The sequence below is a fragment of the Perognathus longimembris genome, chromosome 3 (assembly GCF_023159225.1).
Source record: "Perognathus longimembris pacificus isolate PPM17 chromosome 3, ASM2315922v1, whole genome shotgun sequence".
NCBI classification, from domain to species: Eukaryota; Metazoa; Chordata; class Mammalia; order Rodentia; family Heteromyidae; genus Perognathus; species Perognathus longimembris.
The window spans coordinates 43,112,333-43,139,508 of record NC_063163.1 but is presented as its reverse complement, the minus strand read 5'-3'; the positions used below and the strand labels follow the sequence as shown (position 1 = coordinate 43,139,508).

Here is a 27,176-nt window from a genome sequence, read left to right as displayed (position 1 = left end):
TTTGCAGAGTGAAGAAATGGGAGATAATAGACATATTGAAAACATGCGAGACAGTAAACATAAATGTATTTTAAAATTTGGCATAGGTCTTTGACCTTAGAATTACCACAAACTTCAGACATAAATTCAGACATTAGTATTAAAGATGATTAAAATGTACTGCAGTCTTATGAGGCTGATAAGCTGATGACTCCACATAGAAAGGATATCTTTTTTTTTTTTTTTTGGCCAGTCCTGGGCCTTGGACTCAGGGCCTGAGCACTGTCCCTGGCTTCTTCCCGCTCAAGGCTAGCACTCTGCCACTTGAGCCACAGCGCCGCTTCTGGCCGTTTTCTGTATATGTGGTGCTGGGGAATCGAACCTAGGGCCTCGTGTATCCGAGGCAGGCACTCTTGCCACTAGGCTATATCCCCAGCCCTAGAAAGGATATCTTAAACAAGGTCTACCCACAATGTTTCTGAATTTATAAAAGGACAAATTTAAAGCAGGCTTATAGATATAAATGCAGTGCTCAACTGGACACAGGATATGAAATATAGTATAGTTCTCTAAAATTTGCAATAATATGGAGAAACATTAATTTTCTAAAATGTTAACTATAGAATGGCTTACAGGAACAAAACATTACTCATTTGAGATTGAAAAAAAAATGAATAAACAAACTCCTGCTTTGTACTTAAGAAATTGCCTAGAGAAAAGTGTCATAGTTGAGAGGAAAGATCTTTAGCTCTGGATTATGACAAATCTGGGTTTGTGGGTTATACTATCACTTATTTTCTGTCATTATTGGCAAGGCTTTTCTGAGCTCTAGTTTCTTCACTGTAAAATGGAAGTAGCACTAGTTTTGTACATTTTATATAAAAATACTTGATATTTTTATAATAATTTATTCAAGACCAGAAATGTTTAAAGTATAAGTATCTCCCCTCTCTTGCCCCTTAGGAAAAAAATGAATGACAACTGTTAGTAAATGCTGCATACAAATAGCTTATTGACTTACTAACATTTCTTTTCTTTCTTCTCCAGGCAGTTTCTTAAGTACAAAGCAGGAGTTTTCTTTTTTCCCTTCAGAAATTTCAAATGAGTAATGTTTTGTTTCTGTAAGCTATTCTGTAGTTAAGATTGTAGGAAATTAAAGTGATATCTCTTTACATTATTGCAAATTCACCCTTTAATCTTGTTGAAGTCTAAAGTGCCAGAAATTCAAAGGACAGTTTCAAAATACTAAGATTAAAAAAACCTAGTTATAGGACATACTATGTTTTTATAAGTTTATCAAAAATTATAAATTTGAGGAGCATATGTTAAAAGCAAAATGGCCAACACATGGGTAAGATTCATGTTAAATTAAACACCATTGTGATTATGATTTGAGAATTCAGTAATTCACAATTCAACACAGTCTTCTCACCCCCATTTTGTTAGCTGCACGCAATCTGAAGCTGTACGTCTTTCCAGGAAGAAGGCTGCTCACTGTACATTCTACTTCAGGACCTTGGTAAACTTCTCTGGGTTCATCTCTTTCTGTAGGAGACATTTCTACTCCATAACAAGAAATAGGCGATCCACCATCAACCAGAGGGGGTCCTAAGGGTAGAAAGAATTATGTAACTTAACATGGAGAACATTTTCAGTTCTAACTTAATTATAATTCATTACCAAAATAGAAATTACCCCATCGCAACTGTATTTCTTTTGCTTTGGGTCTACCCTGTAATCTGGGAGGGAGGCATGGGCCAGGAGGCACAGCTGGAGTCTGCACAAGTAAAGATTCAGAGACCTGCCAAAACAAAAGCAAAAACAAAACAAAAATGCCCCAAACCATATAATCAGATTGCTCTTGGCTTAGGAAAATAATACAAAAACAAAGATTGAACCAATAACTTGAAATTATACTTAACTATGAATTGAAAAGGAATAAAGTTCTGAACAGAATTAAAACCTGATTAAATCATTGAAACACAAAGTTTTTATAGGTAAATAAAATAAAGACGTGCTCTGTAAATACTATTCACAAAGCAAGTTACTAAAAAAGGAACTCTTAATATTTCCTTCCCATAATTAAAAAACAGATTTCACACAATTTAATGGGATATGCTTTTTATTCTCTCCAAATGGATCTATGAATGTGCTCTTCTAAGAAAGAATGTTTTAACACTCAGTAAATGCCTTCTGCTTTGTTATCAAAAGGTCCAGACTTAGACTCTTGGTGATTTTGCTGTACCTAAACACTGATTTATCATTATTATTATTAATTTTAAACTTTTCTTTCTTTCTATCTAAAATTTCTAAAATCACGAAAGTTTCTCTAGGAATTTGGTATTCTTTTCCATTTTGTCATATAAAGTCTTTCAGATTTGTCTACTCACTCACCTAATTACACACCCATCATCTAATTACCCACCCATCCATCTAATTGCTCATGTACCTCATTCACTCATTGCTGTGGACTGAACTTAACTCAAGGCCTTGGGCATGGTAGAGAAGTGTTCTATTTCCTGAGCCTTATTCCTAGCCTCAGTTGTATTTGGAAAAACATTCCTTGAAAAATACAGACATAGGGCTGGGGATATGGCCTAGTGGCAAGAGAGCTTGCCTTGTATACATGAAGCTCTGGGTTCGATTCCCCAGCACCACATATATAGAAAATGGCCAGAAGTGGCGCTGTGGCTCAAGTGGCAGAGTGCTAGCCTTGAGCAAAAAGAAGCCAGGGACAGTGCTCAGGCCCTGAGTCCAAGCCCCAGGACTGGCCAAAAAAAAAAAAGAAAAATACTGACACAGACCATTTGTATCATATTCCTTAAAAGCCTTACACATACCATTCTTTTTAAACAGAAATAAAATATTTGCTCATCTAATTTTATTCAGAAGAGTATCCTATATGTAAGAATGTTCAAATGCTGTAACAGAACAATAGAATTTTGCATGGGTTTACTTCTCTTAAATCCAGATTTTTCTTTTTTTCTGTATTTGGAGTGCTGGGAATAAAATCTAGAGCCTGAGGCATCTGAGGCAAATGTTGTACCCTGAACTACACCAGTAATTCCAGGAGATGTTTTCTTATTTGATAGTACTGGAATTTGAATGCAGGCTTTCACTCCTACTAGGCAATTGCTCATCTACTCGAACAACACCCTCACTCTTGTCACTTCAGTTACTTTCACAGAGAGGGTCTTGCTTACATTTTTGTCTGTGCTGCCCTGGAACTATAATCCTCCTAATCTCCACCTTCTAAGTAGCTGGTGCTTTAACATCTGAGCCACATCTCCACTCCCAGCTCTATGCCGGTCAGAGACAAGAGCCTTATGGATTTTTGTGCCTGGGATGGTTTTGAACTGTGACCCTCAGATCTCAGCTTCCTGAGCAGCTATGATTATAGGTGTGGACCACTGGCAGGCTCTCAGCTGAGATTTTCTTATTGAATAAAATAAGCAATTATATCACAAATATGTTAGGGCAGGACTAAGCCTCAGTTTCACAATACTCACATTTTCAATGATATGCTTATAACTAATTTTTACAAAAAGATTATTTCAGGGGGTGGGTAGGGGGAGGGAAGGTCAGAGAAAAATGAGTAATGGGGTAACAAGTTTGATAAGAAATGTATTCATTGCCTTATGTATCAAACTATAACCCCTCTGTACATTACTTTGACAATCAGTAAGTAAATAAAACATGTCTCTAGTATTTCTGTATATTTTTTCAAAGCTAAACAACATTAGACAATACTCATTGACTTTTTACTGTGAGCAAAGTATCATATTAGAATGTTCTGTTAACTATTAACTAAATTACCTTTTGACATTTTTAGACACATGTCAATACTCAAGGTAGCAACTGGTGATCCTAGCCCATTTGGCCAAACTTAAAGAAAAGACAGTATATATGTAGGCATTACCGCACTCTGTCCTCCATCACTAATGCAGTAAACTCGTAAACGATAGAAACAGCCTGGATTCAGTCGATCACAAAGATGTTCCCTAGTAGCACCACTGTAGATCATATCCCATTTGTTTCCTGTAAGACAAAGAATTTTGTTCATCAAGTACAAGGTAATGTTTAATATTCTGGTATCATGGACACAGCAGGTAACCTAGCTTCACTAAATAAGTATTTATGCAATTTATCAGGGACAGTTTAAGCTTGTTTTGAGTTCCCTGGAAATTATCTAATTTTCTTTGTGAGTGCAGCTTCCTAGATTAATCTACATGGCTTTGTTGAAGTAAAATATCTCTGTAACTCTGCATACACTTTGGTGTAGCTTGATAATTTGTTATTCATTAAGAATTTTAAATGTGTTTACTGGTCCAGTAATAACATTATAACAAACAAAAAAATAAAACCAATGTCAGAGCAAGTTTAGTGTTAAAGACATTATTATTTTGCAGAAAATAGGCTATTTTACAGAAATCAAAATTGTTAAATGTGACCAAAGAATGAGGTTCATTTGTATAAAAACTTCTTACTAAAAATAATGTAGTTTCAGAGAGCTGAAACTAAACCCTCAAAGAATCAACAACTCATTGGGTACCGGTGGCTCTGAATCCCTTTCCTCCCTCATGTTAAAGCTCTAAGGTACAGTAAGGGGCAAAATTTTGTTAATATCAAAATCTCCTTTGCAGGCTGGGCACTGTTGCTCCATGCCTATAATCCTAACCACTCAGAAGGATCATGGTTTGATCCTAACAAAATACACACCTGGAAATGGGTACTCAAAAGTGTGCTCATGGGGAAATGGGGTGGAGCCAAGGGGTGGGGGTAAAAGGAAGAAAGGAAGTGAGGAGAATACAGTCATAAAATTCAATGGGAAGGAGTGAAGTTGGGAGGGATAGGGAAGGCATTACTTTATAAACTGCTTTGCTGAAAGGCAACTTCTTCAACAACTACTTGAAGGTAATTTACAAAACAAAAAAAATTTTAGAAGGTATTTTTTCTCTAATACATCTGGGTATAAATCTAAGACCTCATAGTATCTTAATGACACATGTGAGTATGCTGAGATTGAACAAAAGTCAAGGATATACTATAGTTGGATAGCAGTCATATATCTGATTACACTGTATTTCTGGAGATCACAATTTGAAGTGCATCTTAACACCTCAAATCCTAAATGCCACAAACATATAAACAAAACCAAGGATAGTTTGTAGTGAGGTAAATATCAATGGTAGCAGATGAAAAAACTGAGGAAATAAATGATATAAAATGTAAAACCATGAAGAGGAGAGATGAGAATGACTAACTGGAACAAATCTATTACTTTATATTAATTAATAAATCTATTAAAATATTCTTACCATTAGAACCTTCTGCCATCTCCACTACATACTTATTGATAGGTGCCCCTCCACTGTCTTTTGGTGGATCTACTCAAAGAAACCAAATTGTTATTAGGCAAAGTACATAAAATGTAAAAGGGAGAAAAATCTTAATACCAAAATTAGATTATTTAAAAAGAAAAGTAAAGCACCTGCAATGTTTTAATTATCTACATCTCATTATGCCATGTTGCTATCATCTGCTTTTCCATTAATTTGCCACATTTCCCCATGTTTACAGAACCTATAACAATTTTTAATGGGCACATAATATTCCATTCACTTTAGATTCTGAAGGTGGTTTGACATTTGTGAATATTTTGTACTCAACACCAAAGTCTATATTATTCTGAATTCTTTAGGCAGGGATCAACTATCTTTGTTTAACCATGAAAATAGCATATAAGCAGATGTTCAGTAAATATTTGCATTAAAAGAATAGCTAGTTTCGTTTCTACTGCCAACCAAGACAACCCAAACAATGTGCCTGCAAGTTTAGTAATCTCTTATTGTACAATAATATTGCTGTTAATGATTTTTATGGTATATTGTCAGTTCCTCTGTGTCCAATCTGAACTTTGTATTTCTGAGTACACACTTTCCCATAAAAAGATCTGCAAATGACTCAATCTCTCATTTTTTATTGTACTACTTTGCATTAAAAAATTTACTCAAATAAATCATATATTTTTATTAATTGAAATTTTATTAACTTTTTCCCTGTTTTATAAAAAACAAAATTATTAGGCTGGGAATATGGCCTAGTGGCAAGAGTGCTTGCCTCATATACATGAAGCCCTGGGTTCAATTCCCTAGCACCACATATACAGAAAACAGCCAGAAGTGGCACTGTGGCTCAAGTAGTAGAGTACTAGCCTTGAGCAAAAAGAAGCCAGGGACAGTGTTTAGGCCTTGAGTCCAAGCCCCTGGACTGGCCAAAACATTGTCATATACCTTACAAAGTCAAATCTAATAATGCTAAGTTGGTAGATTAAAATGACTTTCTGTAAGAAAACACCAGTTTAAGAAATTATTAGTGTCACTTTTTTTCTAATAAACAACTTGTTGGTCTGGCCTTTTTTCTAGTTAGTTGGCACAACAACTGGAATAATCTACATTAACAGGCTACAGCTGTTCTCAAACACCACCGTGATATTCCCTTATATAGAAATATTTAGCACGTTCCCAGTTATAATTCTTTTTTTTTTCTTATTTATTGTCAAAGTGATGTACAGAGAGGTTACAGTTTCATACATTAGGCACTGGATACATTTCTTGTACTGTTTGTTACCTCCTCCCTCATTTCCCCTCCCCCTCCCCCTTTCCCTTTCCCATGAGTTGTTCAGTTGGTTTACACCAAACAGTTTTGCAAGTATTGCTTTTGTAATCATTTGTCTTTTTATCCTGTGTCTCTCGATTTTGGTATTCCCTTTCACTTTCCTTGTTTTAATACCAATATATACAGTTTCCAATGTACTCAGGTAAGATACAGTGATAGTGCAGGTACAACCACAGGAAGGGGATACAAGAGGATCATCAACAATAGAAGCTATGGTTTCACATGGCATGTTGAAAGTAATTACAACAGTGATATATAACTCGTTTCCATAACAGAGTTCATTTGGATTTTAAACTAGCTCTTTTAACATTTTTTCCCCTCTTCTAAGAACAGATGTAGCAATCCTTGGGCCCAATGTATGGTGATCTTTTCACGAGGCTGTCTAGAGTACTCTCAAATGTTTATCTTAAAAATTATCTTCATTTTCAAATTATTTTAATTAAATACAGAGTAATGATGTACAAATATGCATAGTATCTTACCCCAAGTTATTTTAAAACTGTGTGAATGTATCTTTCCTTTAACTGAAGGCTTTACAGGTACTCCTGGTTTATCAGGACAGGTAGCAAACTCTACTACTTCACTTGGATTACTTTTACCTTCTGAGTTATAAGCAATAACCTGTGATGAGAACACAAAAACTTCATGTTTGATACCTAATGATACTACTGAGCTTAATGAACAAGCAAAAAGCAAAACACAGGTTTGATCAAATGATAAAATACATTTTCAGCATATGATGTCTTGTTTCTTTGAAAAACTCCATGTCTTCAATAGGAACTGGACACATATAACAAATATGCAAGTGCATTCATTTCCTTTTAGGATTACTCTGAAGAATTCAAGCGTGAGCCTCACAGTTTAACATTAACACAACAGCCTAAATTAAACAAGCTATAATCTGATGATTTGGGAAGGCTTGCTTAATTTATTCTTTGGTGCTTAAAAAAGATGTTCACAATATTTTGAATCTCCTATACAAAAAGTGAAGTACAGATCTCCTTCACTTGTGTACAATGTGTACTTGATTCTAACAGAGAGAATGTAGCAGAAATGATAGTGGATATAATTTCTCCATGGAGAAGCCAGTGAGTAAAGATCTAAGGGCTCCTGGCGACAACTACATGAGTAAACTTGGAAGGAGAACCTCCAGTCCTAGGAGACGGAATCAAAAACACTTGGCTCATCTGGTCCTGAACTCCTGGATCTGCAGAAACTGAGATTAGAAATAAATAAATGATCATTTTTGAAGCCACTAAACCATGGGTTGTTATTTAACAATACAGAAATAAAACTAACTCACATCTAAGGTGTCATTTTGATTTTAGAAATTTAATAAACCTATGTTTTTACCTTACCATAGTCCCTGCCTATGACAGTAATGACATTACAGATGAGGACTTATTTTAGGAAGTCTACCATCTGAAAAAAAAATCCTATAGCCCAGGACTACTCAATAAAATTTAGTTAACTTGTTCACTTTTGCTCAGGGTTCCTGGGTCTCACTTACTCAGATTTTTAGGCTCTTTATCTTTTTACACTGCTGCTTTACAAATGAAACTAGAAAAAGTTTTACTTAAAATACTCTATGAAGTGCAGAGTCTGTTTAACTTTACTGTCAGAGGAAACTTTAAAAGTCATAAAGAGCTACTCATGATTGTAAGACTACATATATATATGTATGTATGTATTTCAGCACTGTCTCCTTTTACTGTAGAACACCTTCTTTGGTTAACTATAAATGTAGTTAAAGAAATAAAGCCATAAATTCAATCCCTTTTCAATTTTACAAATAAGCAGAGTAACATTTGGTGTCTACCATATAGAGAACACTGTTAGAAATTCTAGGTGTGATGTAGCCCCTTGCTTCAGGGTTTAGATTTTTTTTTTCCTTTTTTAAGAAAGAGTGTCGCAATGTTGTTCAGGCTGACCTTGAACTCCTGGATTCAAGTGACTCTCCTGTTTCAGCCTCCAGGCTTTGGCTTTGTTTTTTTTTTTTTTGTTTGTTTGTTTGTTTTTTGTTTTGGCTATTATAGATTATGAGACTTTGAACATTTGTGTACATTTAAATTTTTATTTTTTACAGTGCCAGGGAATAAACCCAAGACCTCACACCACTTGTTAGGCAAGCACTGGGCCAGCTAAGGAGTTTCAAATCTTTATGCAGAAGACAAATATGCATGTTAAATGGATTTAGAAGGTAAAAAAAGATTCTCAAGGCCTGCAGTAGTTCAGGTAGAGTTTGGAAAGGGAAATGGAAGTGATGAAAGACTATTGGGCAATGCAGTGAAAGAGAAAACTTGGGTAAGAAAGAGAATGGAAAGAATGAGTAAAGAACAAACAGTGAACTCAGTGAAGCAGTTCAGCCAGTTCAAGTAAGGAATAGAAACAGTATGCTTTAAAAAATGAATGGGAATATGAAGAATCTTTCATAAAACTTTTCTTAGGTTTCTTAAAAGGAAGCTGTTTTTCAGAATGATTTGTCTAGGTACAGAAAAGAACTGGGAATCAGAAGTCAAGAGAAGTGTTTAGAGCAGTTACATATGGAGTATGTTTGGAAATTTAGAATTACTTAGGATAAAAATCAACTCAGAATGAAAATAGATAACATATCCAAGTGAGACTGAGAGGTTCCAAGAAGAACTAAAGACTTAGTAGGAATACATTTCAGTTAGGACAGAGAAGAAATGAAGGTGATAGTAATATGATTATCTATGCTTAAGTATGTGAGTAACATAATGGAGTGCTGACAGAAGTTGAGGGATGTAGATACTGTTATTTCTCTTAGAAATAAACAACAAGGAAAAAAAAGTATGTAAGTGTGTATAAAATTAAAGGATCTAAGGCTTCCTAGCTCAAGGTACTAGGTCTTTGATCTTTAAAAGATTTGTTACTAGAAAAACATTATCAGGAAGTTCAGGCAACAACAACAAATATCAGCTTTCCAATGGCCCAGTTATCACCAGCTACTAGCCTCTGAAGCCTTTCAGGCTTGAGAAAAACCCTGGAAACCAGGTCCTAGTTTACCTGCCAGTGAGTGATTTGATGGGTTAGGATTACTTTCCACAATCAAATAATAATCTTAAAATAATTTTGACAATTTTGTTTTGTTTTTAAATTTCATTTTCATTCTTCATTTGTCCTTAAAATTTTTCCTTGTCCCAATTGTTCACTGTCCACTGTGTCAATTTCTAGCATTGGTTCATATGAATTCATTTAATATTAATAATATTGTTTCTTTTCTTTCTCTCCTTTCTTCCTTTCTCCCTCACCCCCCTCCCCACCTTCTTGTCCTGGGGATAGAACTCAGGGCCAGGGCACTGTCCCTGAGATTGTTTTGCTCGGAGCTAGGATGCTACCACTTGAGGAACAGCTCCACTTTTGGCTTTTTGGTAATTAAGTGGAGATAAGTACATCATGAACTTTCCTGTCTGGGCTGGCTTTGAATCTCAATCCTCAGATCTCAGCCTCCCGAGTAGCAAGGATTACAGGCATGAGCCATTTTATTTCTTAAGAACAGTAATATGCTATGTAATCATTACTTCCTGAAGTATATTTAGAAATTTTAAATTATTCTTATTTAGTGTTCTAAGATTTCTTTAAGGCATAAAGATTCTCCTGCAATGTCAAGCTAGAAAAGGAAGACAGCCTGCTTTGGCAAATACCAGGATTATGTAGAAGATAAATAATGTGATCCAGTAATATTCAAAGAGGTGACTCATGGACAGGTTTTCCTATCCCAACTCTGTTATTTTTGAGTGGCATTTTATAATAGCCACTGCCTCCTAAGGAGATTCTGACTGTATAACTCCTCTCTCTTACAACTTGAGGGGGCTCCCAATGCGGCTCAAGTGGTAGAATGCTACCTGAGCAAAAAAGCTTATCAGGAACATAAGGCCCTGTGTTCAGGCTAAGTACTAACATAAAAAAACGAAAACCAAACAAACAAAACACCTCAACCATACTCAAACTGCTTACTTCCTAAATATTTTACAATATTTTTCAGGGGAAAGCCAAAGGTATTAAAACTAGTTTAGAAATTTGATAACGGACAAGAGTACACAATCTTTACAAAATAATTACAACGAGAAAGGAGAATTTTACAGTAAAGTGACTACCAGGAATAAGGTTGTGTGCCACTTACTATGATGCATAGTTTTATGGCATTACTTTTTGTAATGTAATTGCCAAAAAGCATACTATGAAGTGTTTTCTAACAAGACCTATATTTTAAATAATGTGTGCACATACTATGCGAACAAGAGCCCCAGAAACCATTAAAATAGTTTGAAGGTAAATATAATATGTGAAAAATATTACTATGTAATAAGAAAGTAAACCAAGAAAGCTCACTAAAAAACGTCAAAAATTAAGATTTGGAATTAGAGAAATCAAGTAGGTACTAGACTTTAAAATAACAAGAGGGACTGGGAATGTGGTTGAGTGGTAGAGTGCTTGCATGCATGAAGCCCTGGATTCGATTCCTCAGCACCACATAAACAGAAAAAAAGCCAGAAGTGGCTCTGTGGCTCAAGAGGTCAGAGAGCTAGCCTTGAGCAAAAAGAAGCCAGGGACAGTGCTCAGGTCAGGGACAGTGCTCAGGCCCTGAGTCCAACCACCAGGACTGGCAAAAAAAAACAAAAAAAAAAAAACCAACAAAAAACAAGAAAGAAGGGGGAGGGGGCGGGATAGAGAGACATGAGAGGAGAAAAAGAGGGGAAAGGAAAAGAGAAAGAACAAAAGAAAAACATATTAAGAGCTCTCAAACCTTACCTTAAATTTATACTTTGTACTACGTCTGAGATTTTTCACTGTGTAAGCAAGATCTTCTCCATCATATTTAGGCTTAAAACCATATCCCTGTAACAAAATTTTCATTAAATGTGTAAATGAACAAGTATGAGAAACAACAAGTATGGGAGAAAATGCATGTTCCTCTTTGTCTTGGGAGACTACATGCATGTGATTACGGGTGTCTTGAGTATAATTCTCACCTTGATGCTTCTATCTTAAGTGGATGGACCCAGAAATGTTACATAACCTGTTTAAAGTATCAGGGAACTTACTCTCAACACAGCAGCTAAGAGAAGATTTCTGTGTTGAGGGAGGCTAATAGCAACTTTGTGATCAGTAAAGCTACTCCAAGAACTAAAAGGAATTTCCCAGAGATGATGTAAGAGCTAACCAGATTCTAACTGTTGAATGCATTTAATTCTCCCTCAACGCACAATCTTTTATTTTACAAACTTCTCGGTCACTTCCAATCCCACCAAAATAATAACAAGCCAAGGATTAAAGTGTCAATACTTACTATATTAGATTGTCACACTAAAATGTTTTAAATATCATATTTAAATTATATATTCATACTTACTGAACTTTCTTCCTCCATCTCTAATATATAAGAAATTCCTTCATCTGATGGTGTTCCTGAGGGTTTACTCCACTGTAAGGACAGCCAAGTAACCCCAGCCTTAGCTAGTACAGGACTTGCTGGCATAGACGGGGCACAGCCTGAGGTGTAATATAAGACTTCTTCACTAAAGCCACTGTGGACAGGCATGAAAAAGAGTAACTTTTACAGCTGAAGAATATTTTTTTTGAAAATGAAAAAAATTTTTTTTCAGTGCTAAGGATCAAACCCAGTGTTTTGTTCAGGCCAAACAAGCTTTTTTTGGGGGGGGGGGGCAGTCACGGGGCTTGAACTCTGCTCTCCGCCTGGGCACTGTTCCTGAAAGCGCCACTTTTGGTTTTCTGGTGGTTAATTGGAGATAAGAGTCTGATGGACTTTCTGGCCCAGGCTGGCTGTGAACTGCAATCCTCAGATCTCAGCCTCCTGAGTACCTAGGATTACAGTTGTGAGCCACCAGTGTCTGGCCCAAATAAATATTCTACCTAAGTTATATCACCTACTCTGGAAAATGAAAAATTTGAAGACTGAATTATAAGCCAAATAAGGTATCTTTTATTATTAAGTTGCACAAAGGAGTTTCAATTCAATATGTCAACTTATAAGTTCAATGCATCTTGATTTGTCTTCCAGCTATCTCAATCTTACCGATTCCCTCAAATTTCCCAGGTCCATTGAGTCAAATAATGTATCTTGAATCTGATAATTATCTTTAAGGTAGCCAGATACCAAAAAGTAAACGAGTAATCTTTTTCTTCAAATGCAGTTTTGTTTAGATATTTAAGGTTTTATATCTTAATGTATCCAGAAGAAATCTAGCTTTATAGAAAAACACTTCAATTGGTATAAATTCTATATGCTTTAAAACATTTTCATATAAGACAGGAAATACAAATTCTCAGTTGTGTAATTAAACCTACCTGCCACATAAAGGTGAGCAGGAGTATCTAAATAACAAATGTAATTTCAATATGACACTTAGTATTATCATTATGTTTTTGGACATGTTAGACACTGGACTCAGGGCTTTGTGCTTGCTAGGTAGGTGCCCTACTACCTGAGCCAATATTCAGCCCAATGCCTTAGCTATTTAAATAGGCATCTTAGATGCTTCTGGATTCACCACTTTTAAACAAAATCATGAAAGCCTGAACGCTGAGGATTGATAGAAAAAAATCACTTAGTCACATGTAAAGGTTTAGAATACATTTTCTTGTGTGCCTTGTGCTCTTGTGTGTGGCTTTTCATTATGTTTGTTGCTCTACTACTTCGTTTTTTTGCTGGTTTGCAGATAACTGCCACAGATTTGTCTCCCTGACCTGGCTCCAAACTTAAGTCCTCAGATCTCAGCCTCCTATATGATTATAGGTGTGAGGCACCTACATTAAGCTTTAATTTATATTTGAAATTGCTGATTTTAATCTCTCCTGTGATTCCTATGTAAGAAATTCACTTCTAGCTTTTCCTATGCTAATAATGTAACTACATCAATAAAATGAAGCAGAATTTTTTATAGTACTGTGAAAAATCATACATATTAAGTTGATGGGATAATCTGCAATAGTTACATTATTTTATAAAATAACCTTACCTTGAACCGTAGTCATTTTTGGCTGATAATCTAAATTTACAACCCATTGCCGGAGACAATTTAGTAATTTTAAATTGTTTCTGTGAGCCAACATAACACTGACAAAACTCTCCATTTCCTTTTCCCTAAAAGAAATGGATAATTATTATACATTATGCATAGTATTATAATTAGTATGTATGTGACTGTGTTTGTGCACCAATACTGGGGTTTGAACAGGGCTTTGTATTCTTATTGTCTTTTGCTCAAGGTTAGTGCTCTAAAACTTGAGCCATAACTGCACTTCTAGCTGGTTAATTGGGAATAAGAGTCTCTTTCAGGTTTTTCCTGCCTGGACTGGCTTCAAAACGTGATCCTCAGATCTCAGCTTCCTAAGTAGGATTACAGACATGAGCCATCATTGCCTGGCCTGGTGTATGTTATTACAAAGACAAATTTACAACAATTTTTTTCTTGTTAGCGGTGAGTTAGCTAGTGTACATTTAATGGTCATCTCTGTTACAAGTAAATCATGAATCTCAAGGCTGACATATGAAGATTCATCAAGTGCAGAATCAAAAAAACAGTAAGTTGCTACACAATGAAGCCTGTACAAGTATTGTGTTTTAGCCAATGCTAAATATGTGGCCATAAGAAGCTCTTTTTAGGTAAGGCCTTTATATAGTGGGCACAAGATAATCTTTGATATGGACAGCTTTTTCTCAACCTATGAAAAATTCCATCCAAACAGTTTTCATTTATTCAATTTTTTGGTGGTACTTGGATTAGAGCTCAGTCCTTTACATTTGCTAAACAGGAACTCTACCACTGAGCTGTGTCTCCAAACACCTATGCAAATAATTTTTTTTCAAATTTTTATTATCAAACTGATGTACAGAGAGGTTACAGTTTCATACGTTACTATGCAAACAATTTTAAGAAAATATACTTGCAAAACTCCACATAGATATTGCCAAGAATCTGAAAGTAAATATTTGGAGTGGACAATGCTTATATTTAACACAGAAAGAATTCTAGCAGAGAGAACAGCCTAATATCAGGCAATAAGGAGGGAGGGAGAAGTCAGGTCCAGATATAAGAGTACTGGAATGTTAGAAAATCTTGGTGCTAAATAAAATGGATGAGTTCCTTAATTGCACATTTTTCTTTATTGTGTTGGCACAAGTAAAGGATGGTTAGAGTGACTTCTTTGAAGAAAACATTGTATCTAGCTATTTTACTAAACTCTCAATAGTTTTAATGATAGTAAGTCTGCTGAGTGGTTTAAGAAAATCCTATTATCTCTCAGTAATTTTTGATCACCAGCCAGGACACCATGTCTATAACCTCTTGTTTCAGTTTCAAGTCATATAGCATTTATTATTACTTCTGAAATAATATTTAATGTTAAGGATAAGTAGCAACTGTCACTTGTTTCTGCTCTGAACATTAATTTCTTGTTTAATAATGGTACAAAAATGGCATAATAAAGAACGAGTTTTTTTATTCCTAATTTGCTTTGAGTTTTATCTGGGATGTTTAGCTCCTCATCATGTAGCAAGATTATATAGTTTTTCTTTTACGATGTAGTATCTTTATAGAAATTGAATTTTGAATTCTCTACTATGGAATAAGACCTTTATGGTCATACTTTACTTTAAAAAAATGTACTGCTAAATCCCCAAATTATTAATAGAGTTTTCTTTCATTTTCTCTAGCCACTCCTCTAACTTGATATAAAGAACAGAACAAAAATAATAGGTTAACTGACCACAGAACAATATACTGAGCAGCAGTAATAGTGCCAGACTGAATAATTCTTGTCAAAGATACCATGGTCCTAATCCTTGGGACCTATGAATGTTACAGGGTGACAGGACCACAAAAATGTAGCTTCTTAAGGATCTTGAGAAAGGAGACAAACTTAGTGACCTTCTAAGAGGAAGGCAAAGAGTTTGAAGACAAAAGAGGAATAAGGTGATACAATAATGGAAGAAGGGAAGAACACCAGGTGCTATAGTTATGAACCAAGTAATGAGCACAGCCCACTGAAGCTGATCAAGATAAGGAAACAGCCTCCTTCAGACTTCTGGCTTTTAGAACTGTACAAAAATAAATACGTTATTTGATGCCATCATGTTTATGGTAATTAGTTATAGTAGCATAGGAAATGAATACCTTTGCTATTAGGGTTGATGTAGGCAAATGTTTATTTTTATGAAAGTAATTATACAAGTGACAAGTTTCTCCCCTACCCTTTGCTGCTGGGGACTGAATCTAGAGCTTTGTGCTAAGTTCTACTGCTGAACAATATCCCCAGTTCAAGTGACAGTTTTGATAAAAATGACAATGACAACACACCAAGAAACCTTCAAACGACATGGAGGTTCAGTCAATAATGTTTTCTAATACTATCCATTAATGTAACACATAAAATCATTATTGTTTCTCAAAGAGAAAATAATTACCACAGACAAAACATTTCTGCTCAACTTTAGCCTTTAAAGGATTCAATTTACTTACCTCATCCCATTCTAAGATAAAGCTTTGGATTTTAGAACCATTGTCACTAGGTGCCTGAAACATCAAAAAGAAAACAAGGTGAATACAAATTAGTATTTCACAAAAGCTATTGTGATTAAGAGCTGGGCATTGGTGGATCATGCCTGTAATCCTAGTACTCAGGAGCCTGAGATCTGAAGATTGCTGTTGGAAGCCAAGCCAGGCAGGCAAGTCCCTAAGACTCTTCTTACCTCAAATTTATCACCAGAGAATGGGAAAGGAAGTACAAGAGATTACATGCTAGTTTAGCTATATTAATATTGGGTAAATGGAGTAAAGGAAAAGGCATTGCTACAAATACTCTGGCGGTCTGTATTATTGTTCTCAATCATGTGAGGGCACTACCTGGGAGAGGGCTAACTCCAACAGCCTGTGGACAGCAGACCTGGTCACTGATGAGTGATCAGTTATATGTGTACTCCAAGGGGCTTTAAGAATCATGGTTCTATTCAGGTTCAGCAGCTCACACCTGTAATCCTAGCTACTCAGGAGGTTGAAATCTGAGGACTGGAGTTCGAAGCCAGCCCAGGCAAGAAAGTCTGTGAGACTCTTTTCTCCAATAAACTACTCCAAAAAAGCTGGAGGTGCTGCTGTGGGCTCTAGTGGTAGAGTGCTAGCCTTGAGCACAAAAAAGCTCAGGGATAGCACCCAGGTCCTTCGTTCAAGCCCCAGGACTGGGGGTCAGGGGCGGCGGGGGGGGGGGAAGAACCACCATTCTAGCCAGGTGCTGGTAGTTCACACTTGTAATCCCAGCTACTCAGGAGGCTGAGAGCTGAGGACTGAAATTTGAAGCCAGCCCAAGCGATAAATCCAAGAAACTCTTATCTCCTATTACCTAGCAAAAGGTGGAAGTGAAGGTGTGGTTTGAGTGGCAAAGCTGCAGTTTTGAGAGGAAAAAAAACTAAGGAAGAGCCAAAGGACTTGAGTTCAAGTTTCAGTATCAGCAGGTGTGCAAGCGTGCGCATGTGCACACACACACACATACACACACACACTTTGTACTAGTAGAGCATGTTCTAGATGGGACTGATTATTTTTCCTGTGACAGTCCTGGGATGAAGGAATGAAGATAACATAGAAAGCACAGAATGGATCATGTCACAAAGAACATGTAATACACAAGTTCGCCCTGTTCTAAGTTGTTGAAGTTTTGGAGCCATGTATGGTCAGTTGACTTCCTTTGACTAGGCATTAATAACAGGAAACATGGATGATTTCCAGGAGGGAGATTTAAGATGTGACTTATGCTATCATGTTGTTTTTGTAGCCTACCTTAGCAAAATGTGGCTAATATAAACAGCCCTTTTTTTTCTACAATGACTTTATTATAAATACATTGTTTTGGAACAAACAAGTGTGGCATTCAAGACTATGTGCCAACTTGCTCTAAATGAAGAAATAAAGAGGAAAAATGGGACCAGGAACCATTTAGAAAGAGAAAAATAGCAGACACCTGCCGTGCTAAGCATCTTTCTCCCAAGAAGAAACAGAAAACCACTGGGCTATCACATTGTTCCTCGCCTATTCAGTTAAAATAAGCTTTGGGGTTGGTGACCCACACTGGCTCTGTAAATGACTGTTCCTCTTTAGTTCTGAGAAGACTCTTCAGTTTCCAAGCATCAGCAAAGGAGATTTTGATCACATCTGTAATTCTTTGTTCAATGATTAGATGTCCTCTACTTACTGGGGGTAATGTCCGAAAAATCCTTCAGCACTCCAGCGAAGTGTTCTTTCTGAGTCTTAAAATGCCTTTTTCTGTGGAGGAGGTTTTATTCCTTCTCTGAATCGGGCCACTTTCTTTGGTCCAGACATTGAAGAAATACCCTGTTACTTCAGATATTCTTCAATTTTCTCCTCATCTATTGAGCCCACAGTGACACTCCTCTAGTTTCTGGAATTCTTTTTTTGCCAGTCCTTGAACTAAGGGCCTGAGCACTGAGCACTTTGCCACTTGAGCCACAGCGCCACTTCTGGCCTTTTCTATATATGTGATGCTGAGGAATCGAACCCAGGGCTTCATATATAGGAGGCAACAAACACTCTTGCCACTAGGCCATATTCCCAGCCCCCAGTTTCTGGAATTCTTCATCCACAGAAAACCAAGAGCTCTTATCGTTGAAGAAAACTATTTTTTTTTTCTTGTCAGGATGATTAACTTTAGTATCTGGTCTCCTAAAGCCTTGACAGCTTTCTGGGAATTAGGCAGTTCTTCTACGTCTTCTAAAAGAATTCCTCCTAACCCTTGCTGGTCATGCTAATATAAGAGGTGAAGGAGAGCCTTCTTTTCTTATCTTCCAAGTTCTGCTTGGGCTTGATGGCATATTTCCCATTTATCACTTCAATTTTGGGATTGTTAACTAATTCCTCTGCATTAGCCATTGTTTCTGTTTGAGTCCAATGTCTAAATATTGAGTTTCATCCAAAATCTCTTTTAATGTCAGAGGGCATGTATCTCCTCACTGATGCTGAGTTTTCTTTTAATTCACAACCTCAGCAAGTACACCAAACTTATATCTAGAGCTTCCAGATAGAGCTTTCAAGTTAAAATGATCCTTTGTTATGATCAGAACTTTGTTTTGATCCTGATGACCATACATGTTCTATCTTTGCTCTCTTTTTCTTCTTTGATGATGAATCAGAAGGTAATGGATGATTTTCTTCCACGAGAGTAGAAAGAGCTCATTTCTTAAACAGCTCATGTTCTCTCAGTAAACCTGGATCCATAATGCCTGAGGGAGGAGAGCTGCAGAAGACTCACCACTCCTGTCCCATCATCTCCTCAGTCCTCCAGTCATCCTGGCTAACACCCCGCACTGATCCTCTAGTCAGGGTCTCACTGCTGGCAACCGTGGAGAGAGAGCTCAGCAAAAGACTGAGCCTGCCACTTCCTGTTGTGGCTACTAATCACTTACTCCTTGCAGCCACTGCGGAGGCTAGTACTGCCCAGGACACCCTGGGTCTCCATGACAACAAGAGGGCTGGGAGAGGCCCACCAAAGAACCCACTTTAAGTTGGAGGTGCTAACACACCTTTCTTAAATAGAAATTCAAGTTTAAGAGGACTTTCTCCAGCTGGTTTTGCATTCTAACCCATGAGACCACCTTTCAACCTATCAACATTTACTTTGTGGCTTTACCTTAAATGACTTAAGGTCAGAGAACTTTATTCCAGATCTCTTTTATGTAAAGAGGCAGTAAAACTAAGCAAACCCAGATGTGGAACCCAGCTTCTAAACCCCCAACCTGGGCCCTTTCTATCTGTGAACTTGTGTTAAGGATTTAGGGTTCAGAAGCAAAATAAAAGGAGCTGGTGGCTCATGCCTGTAAATCCTAGCAACTCAAGGAGGCTGAGATCTGAGGATTGTGGTTGGAAGCCAAGCTGGGATGGAAAGTCCATGAGTCTTATCTCCAATTCATCACCAGTAAACCAGAAGTAGAGCTGTTGCTCAAAGTGGTAGAGCACTAGCCTTGAGTGAAAAGAGCTTAAAGACAACACCCAGCCACGAGTTCAAGCCCTATGACCAAATGAAAAAAAAAAAAAAAAGGTACAAATAGCTAGCCAGGAGCTAGTGGCTCATGCCTGTAATCCTAGTTTTATAGTAAGGAAGCTGAGATCTGAAGATTGCAAGGTGAAGCCAGCCCAGAGATGGAAAGTCGGTGAAACTTATCTTCAATTGCTCACTGCCCCCTGAAAAAAAATCTGGAAGTGGAGCAGTGGGTCAAGTAGTAGAGCACCAGCCTTTAACACAAAAGCTCAGCGACAGTGCCCAGGCAAGTTCAAGTCCCAGAACCCACAACAAAAGAAAGGAGTGGGGTGGGGAAGATAACAATAAAGCAATATATCCAGTGCTCAAAAAAAAAATTCTTGACTGGAGTATTAAAATGCTATGTTGAGGGGCTGGGGATATGGCCTAGTGGCAAGAGTGCTTGCCTCGTATACATGAGGCCCTGGGTTCAATTCCCCAGCACCACATATACACAAAATAGCCAGAAGGGGCGCTGTGGCTCAAGTGGCAGAGTTTGCTAGCCTTGAGCAAGAAGAAGCCAGGGACAGTGCTCAGGCCCTGAGTCCAAGCCCCAGGACTGGCCAAAAAAAAAAAAATAAAAAATGCTATGTTGAACAAGGTAAGGCCTCTTTTCCAGCTTTTCTTCGAGTTGGAGGTAGAAACTGTGTAAAATGTTTTAACTTACCTCATTTAATAATCACATTAAGTGTATGATGATGTCCTATTACCTAAATTTTACAAAAGAGGAAATGGGAGCTTCAAAGAACTAAGTTTGTCCCAAAACTTATATTCATTAAGAGTGAAGCAGAACTTAATTTGGTCTGTCTGACCTTCAAAGCAGAATTTCTACCACACAGTATATTCTATGGAAGGAACTGAATAAAGACATAAATGCCAACTTTAGCTTTTTATAATCACCACTGTACTGGCATTTTCAGACTACGTATATCCTAACTTCCAACGTATGCCACTGTTTTCATCCCAGGTAACCGCTCACTGGAATTCTTATATGTTAGATGAGACAGTAGTAGTTGAGTAACATATGCAGTGACTAAACAGGTTTTGTTTATATTTAAAATTAAACAAAAATAGTAATTATTTTGTTTGTTATATTCAAGGCATAATTATAAGTCTACCCCCTCTCTTATATACATGTAAAAAGAAAAGCTAGTAAGAGAATTATCTGAAAAAAATGCCTATTTCATATATATATATATATATATATATATATGCATACACACAGTCAAAAAGACTGCCATTATACTATGGGGAAGTAAGAGAATGCCCAGTTATAATGCTCTACAGAATATTCTTACCTTCTTGGGCTGGGGATATGGCCTAGTGGCAAGAGAGCCTGCCTTGTATACATGAGGCCCTGGGTTCGATTCCCCAGCACCACATATACAGAAAACGGCCAGAAGTGGCGCTGTGGCTCAAGTGGCAGAGTGCTAGCCTTGAGCAAAAAGAAGCCAGGGACAGTGCTCAGGCCCTGAGTCCAAGGCCCAGGACTGGCCAAAAAAAAAAAAAAAGAATATTCTTACCTTCCATTGCAAGGTGAGTGAGTTTTTGGTCCGGTTGGCTATTCTTGGTGGATTAGGTACATCAGGCTCACAGCTCAAGGTAGTAAAGTTTTCAGCTTCTGAAGGAGTCCCCTTTATAGAATTGGACTCTGCCTGTACTCTATGAAGATAAAATAGTTTTACTCTGAAGAGTCACTCTCTCTTTAATTTCAAGAATATCTACTTTTAAGTATTTACAGGTTAGTAAGGTGCCTTCTAAATATTCTATCAAGAAGTTATCAATATTAGAAGTGTGGCCCTAAAAAAAAAATACAAACCAGGTTTTCTTTTTATTTCAATGCAAGCCAAATTAACATTTTGAATTGTGACATAACTGTCTGTACATATATGTATTTACACAAACATGCAAATCTCAGACTCCCATGTACGTATCACTCCCAGATACGTATCACCACATCCAGATATGGGTTGGGGAGGGGGTCTCATAAACTTATTTGCCCAGGATAATCTCAAACTGGAATCCTGCTGTTCTCAGCCTCCCAAGTAGCCAGGATTCTAATTGTGAACCACTGGCACCAGGCTGATTCACGTTTTTCTTGTTGTTGTCGTTTTTAATGCAGAATATAAACTGAGCACTGGTGGCTTATGCCTGTAATCCTAGCTAATCAGGAGGCTAAGAACCAGAGTATCAGTGTTCAAAGCCAACTGGAACAGAAAATTCTGCAAGATTCCATCCCCAACTACCCAGTAAACTGCAGGGCTGAAGGCATGGCTCAATTATCAGTCATGAGCAAGCAAGCAAGGTGAGTGAAGAACTAAGGTCAAGCCTCAGTTGTAGCACATACACAAAAGAATGCTATTTCTTACCCAAAATTAAATTCATGATTCAATAATGGTTATAATTTGTATTTTTAAAAATATTACACTGGACAATATTTTGTGTTTAACCACAGGAAATTTACTTCAAGAGTATTTTTTTTTTTGTTTTTTGCCAGTCCTGGGCCTTGGACTCAGAGCCCTAGCACTGTCCTGTGCTTCTTTGTGCTCAAGGCTAGCACTCTGCCACTTGAGCCACAGCGTCACTTCTGGCTATTTTCTATATATGTGGTGATTGGGAATGGAACCCAGGGCTTCATGTATATGAGGCAAGCACTTTTGCCACTAGGCCATATTCCCAGCCTCAAGAGTAACTTTTTAATTGTAAAATTTGTTTGTTAATTTTATGAAGGGGTTTCACTGTGGTATGTTCTTATATGTATAAAATGTGCTTTGGTCAAATTCCCTACTACTTTCTTATCCCCTTTCTCTCTTCTAGTGTCCCATTATTCTATTTTCATACATGTATATAAAGAGCTTGTAAAGTGAATTTATATTTGGATAGATGGGAAAAAGTTAATAATGAGGCAATATATTTACTTACATTTTATTGATTTCCTTTTCTTTTCCTTTCCTTTCCTTCTCTTTTCTATTTTTTGGTGGTGGTACTGGGACTGAACTCAGGGCCTTACATTTTTGTTTTGTTTAAGGCTGATGCTATACCATTTGAGACACAGCTCCACTTCTGGCTTTCTGCTAGTTAATTGGAGATAAGAATCTCAAGGACTTCTGACTGGGCAGGCTTTGAACCTCATTTTCCTATATAGTTAGGATTATAGGCAATTCACCAGTGCTCAACTATTTTGTTTTCCTCAAGAGAAATCATCACATTTCCTTTGCAAAATAGTAATAAAATGTACATATACATAGGAAAAGCATGTCTTTAGTACAGATAAATTCTCACATTCCTTTTATATATCACCTTATTATTTTTATTCCTCCTGTATTTGAATTGCTAAAGAATTTAAATAAAAATCAGATTATAACTCATATTCCTTTGAAGGGTAATGTTAAATAGAATAATCCCAACCACAAATGGTCCTTTACAAAAAGCGAGGTATCTTATATTGAGCTGGGAAGGCCCTAGACTTTATACATTTTTGTTAAAATATACTGAAGGCACTTTAAAACATTAAATAACTTCTATTAAATGTGAAACTCTCAGAATTTTTTTTTTTTTTTTTTTTTTTTTGCCAGTCCTGGGCCTTGGACTCAGGGCCTGAGCACTGTCCCTGGCTTCTTCCCGCTCAAGGCTAGCACTCTGCCACTTGAGCCACAGCGCCGCTTCTGGCCGTTTTCTGTATATGTGGTGCTGGGGAATCGAACCTAGGGCCTCATGTATCCGAGGCAGGCACTCTTGCCGCTAGGCTATATCCCCAGCCCGAAACTCTCAGAATTTTAATACCTCAAGTCCTTTCTAAATCTCTATAAACTTCAAATATACAAGAACAAACACGCATTTTTAATGACTCTGTTCTACAAAAGTCTCAAAAGTTGGGGCAAGTTTCCAGTGCTAACTAGATATGGTAAATATATTTTACAGATCATTCCAATTCCTAGGTCCTACAAATAAGATGATTAACCCTTCTTTCACCATACACTTTAAATGTTTTGAATTTTTTTGGGGGGGATACTAATAATCATGCCTATAGAAAAATCAAAGAACATGTTTTTAATCCAAATATATTTTAGATTTTTAACAAGAATTATTAAAGACATAACCCTACACTACAACATATAAAAGCAAAATGAAGGAGTTTCCTTACTTTGCGTAGTAATCTGTGGCTGGTTTCAGATCATTTAACGTGACACTTGTTTCTTCTCCTCTGAGGAAAAAATAGTAGCAATACAGTGTCTGATAAAGCATTTCCAAAGGATGTACATTACATATGCTATAGTTTATGGAATTTAATTAAACTGCACTGCTTCTTTACCAATTATAATCATATTCAGATTCCAATATGTACACTTAGTGTAACTAGAGGATGTGCCAAATTTTAACTATGTGCTGGTATATTACTTTGATACAAAAAGGTGTAGTAAGCAAATCTGACAATGTAACATAAGCTAGACTTCATTTTTCAGAGTTAAGTTTGGGATATTCAAACTATGAAGAAATGGAACCATTTTCAATTATTTCAAAATCTACTTTGCATACAGAATACTCAATAAAACAAGCCACTGAAAGAAAATCTCCCACATTTTAACAAGGAGTCTCATTATTTCATTTTATTATAAAGTAACATGATATTTTATTAATAATATTGCAGTTATAGTTCAACAGATAGTAAAGAAGAAAAAGCAAGTCAATATTTTGTACTGCTGGGGATTGAGCCCAAGACCTGGTGTTCAATAATTTAGAAGTATTTATCCACCATTTACCTTTTCTTTTCTTTTGGTGCCAGTTCTGGGCTTGAACTCAGGACCTGGGCACTGTCCCTAAACTTTTTGCTCAAAGCTAGTGCTCTTCTTGAGCCACAACTCCACTTCCAGCTTTTTTGTGGTTAATTAGTCTCACAGACTTTCCTGCCAATGCTGGCTTTCAATTTTCTGATCTCAGCCTCCCGAGTGGCTAGGATTATAGGTGTGAGCCACCAGTGCTAGTCACTATTATAGTTTTACACACAATAGCACATATCTTAAAATAATTACTTGATACAACCATTATTTGGGTATCTAGCCATAACCAGCCTTTCCTTCCCTCTCCCATTCCCTTTCCTTCCTTCTTTCCTTTTTTTTTTTTTTTGTCAGTATCAAGGCTTGAACTCAAGGCCTCATCCTTAATAGGCTGGTGCTCTATCAATTGAACCACATCTCTCTGCTGTTTTTTGCAGGTTATGGAGACAGTCTTTCAGATTTTTCTGCCTGGCCTAGCTTTAGACTGAGATTTCACAGATTTCAGCCTCCAGCTCTTTCTCCCCTCCCTCACTTCTTCTCTACTCCCTACTCTTGAACATGTTTATTTTGTTTCTTTCATTCATGTTTGTTTTTTTACTCTAATCTTATGGATTTCTTTTGCTTCTCCATCTTTTGCCTTGAATCTACCTTGTTTCTTAAATCAGAGTAAATAAATTTGACAAAAAATAATCATTACCTCATCAATGAAAGTACATGGTTAATAAACTGAACTGTTGCAGTAGCATTCTTAGAGAGACTTTAAATTGGTGCAGGATAAAGAAGATGAGTAATGTCCCTCTTATGCTCCCTGGTTAGAATGAAGCGAAAAGAAATCTTTCCTTTTAGCAAGCAATCATATCTAACTTGAAACAGTAATTAACATCAAAGGAATCTTTATGCTGATGATTTTTTTTATCCGTTACTTTACCCTTTGCTAGGTTTACTTTTTTCTTTGAGTAAGACAGAACAGAGTAAACACAAACCATCTCAACAGAGAAAAGGCAGGTCATTTTTATGATCTTATGTGATGATAACAGTCAGTGAGGCAGTTTCATTTTCTTTTCTTCTCCTTATCAATGACTTGGTTTTTTTTTTTAAAGCTTTTATATCAACTTTATTCTCAGAGCCCAACTGTGTGAGTTAACAAGCCCTCACATTGCCAACTATTGTAGGAATCATATTCCTTCTCACATATACCAAAATCTCATACTCAACAATAAGTTCTGGGATGCAAAAGAGGATTTATTTACTACTTATACCTGTCTGTAAGGCTTTGTTACAAATAAAAGACAAACACACAGGTCACTCAATTACTTTTTTTTTTTTTTTGGCCAGTGCTGGGGCTTGGACTCAGGGCCTGAGCACTGTCCCTGGCTTCTTTTTGCTCAAGGCTAGCACTCTGCCACTTGAGCCACAGCACCACTCTGGCCTTTTTGTACATATGTGGTACTGAGGAATTGAACCCAGGGCTTCATGTATATGAGGCAAGCACTCTTGCCACTAGGCCATATTCCCAGCCTCAATTACCTTTTGAAAGAAAGATACCAAGAAGTGTTCTGCAATGCGATCCTTTAAATGATTACCTTGTTTCCAATAATCTCTGTGGCGCTTAAATTGTAACTAAAAAACTGGACTTAACCTTTACCAACAAGGGCAGAAATACAGCATTTAAAAATGAAGTCATAAAAGCCATAATTTCACTCAATTTCTAAGGCTTCTGTGGCATGTTATTCTTTTGGACCACATAAGAGAACTTAAAAGAACCTATCATGGTTTTTGAAATGATTATGAAAATACCAGTAAGGAAATCGGGCACAAAATTCATTTTACAGCAGGACCTATATAAAGTAAACATATAAAGTACATGTATAAAGCAAACCCAATCCCTGAGAGGAATAAGATGAACACTTCAGGAGTCCACAATAAAAAATTCTCCATTCCTTGGTCCTAGGTTCTACTTATTACAAAGTACATTACTGCATCATGAAGATGTTAGTACGATATACCTATTAGAGAGTCTGTTGGCTTCGGGAAGCTGAATGTGGCCAGTGAAAGGGACTGCTCTAAGGGAATGTAGACAAGAAGTGTCAACCAGCCTGCTTTTGACCTGCCTACATTGAAAATCACTAAGTGGTCAATTTATAGATTAGAATAAAAACATGAGGAAGAAAATTAGTAATAAGCTCGTAATGATAAACCCATTAATGTGCATAATTGGAAGAAGCAAAACCTAACAAATACCTACACATAAACACTCTTGTACTTCCCATCTTTCCCAGTACTTGAGACCAGAATTTCATAACCATAGAGCTCTGGTACAGTAGTCTCATCTGTTTCGCCATTGAGGAAAATGGAAGGTGCTGACCAGGTCAGTACTATGGTTCTTGCCTGGATGTCTGAGGCCTATGAAAATATAACATTTAGAAGCAATTTGAAAGAAATGTAATTTGTACATAAACAATGAAATACTTAGTACACTTATGTGATCAAATACCTATGTAGACATATACAAAATGACTAACAGATGGAAATTTTCTTATTTGTACATCACAATTTGTTGTTAAAAGTAAAAAGGCCAAACAAGTTTAAGGATCAATCTATGATATGTAAAACTATTAGAGGGGATGGGAATGTGGCTTGGTGGTAGAGTGCTTGCCTAACATGCATGAGTTGGCACTG

The 27,176-nt window shown here is 36.8% G+C and overlaps 1 protein-coding gene, 1 non-coding gene and 1 pseudogene across 5 annotated transcripts in view; all 3 read right to left on the bottom strand.

The window, feature by feature from the left end:
* Positions 1 to 27,176, bottom strand: part of Fndc3a (fibronectin type III domain containing 3A) — a 115,774-nt gene that overhangs the window by 11,140 nt on the left and 77,458 nt on the right. For all 4 annotated transcript variants that reach the window (XM_048341383.1, XM_048341384.1, XM_048341386.1 and 1 more), the window contains 12 exons: positions 26,743 to 26,900; positions 23,867 to 23,926; positions 21,246 to 21,384; positions 16,161 to 16,214; positions 13,659 to 13,783; positions 12,032 to 12,206; positions 11,431 to 11,517; positions 7,140 to 7,278; positions 5,298 to 5,366; positions 3,899 to 4,017; positions 1,675 to 1,780; positions 1,412 to 1,587 (listed from right to left, as the gene is read on the bottom strand). In XM_048341383.1, the coding sequence (XP_048197340.1) occupies positions 1,412 to 1,587; positions 1,675 to 1,780; positions 3,899 to 4,017; positions 5,298 to 5,366; positions 7,140 to 7,278; positions 11,431 to 11,517; positions 12,032 to 12,206; positions 13,659 to 13,783; positions 16,161 to 16,214; positions 21,246 to 21,384; positions 23,867 to 23,926; positions 26,743 to 26,900 (1,407 nt within the window). The remainder of the gene's footprint in view (positions 1 to 1,411; positions 1,588 to 1,674; positions 1,781 to 3,898; positions 4,018 to 5,297; positions 5,367 to 7,139; positions 7,279 to 11,430; positions 11,518 to 12,031; positions 12,207 to 13,658; positions 13,784 to 16,160; positions 16,215 to 21,245; positions 21,385 to 23,866; positions 23,927 to 26,742; positions 26,901 to 27,176) is intronic.
* Positions 17,074 to 19,065, bottom strand: LOC125348283 (annotated as a pseudogene).
* LOC125349800 lies at positions 25,674 to 25,801 on the bottom strand. The gene has a single exon (XR_007210605.1). It is a non-coding gene; the product is annotated as a small nucleolar RNA SNORA40 (small nucleolar RNA).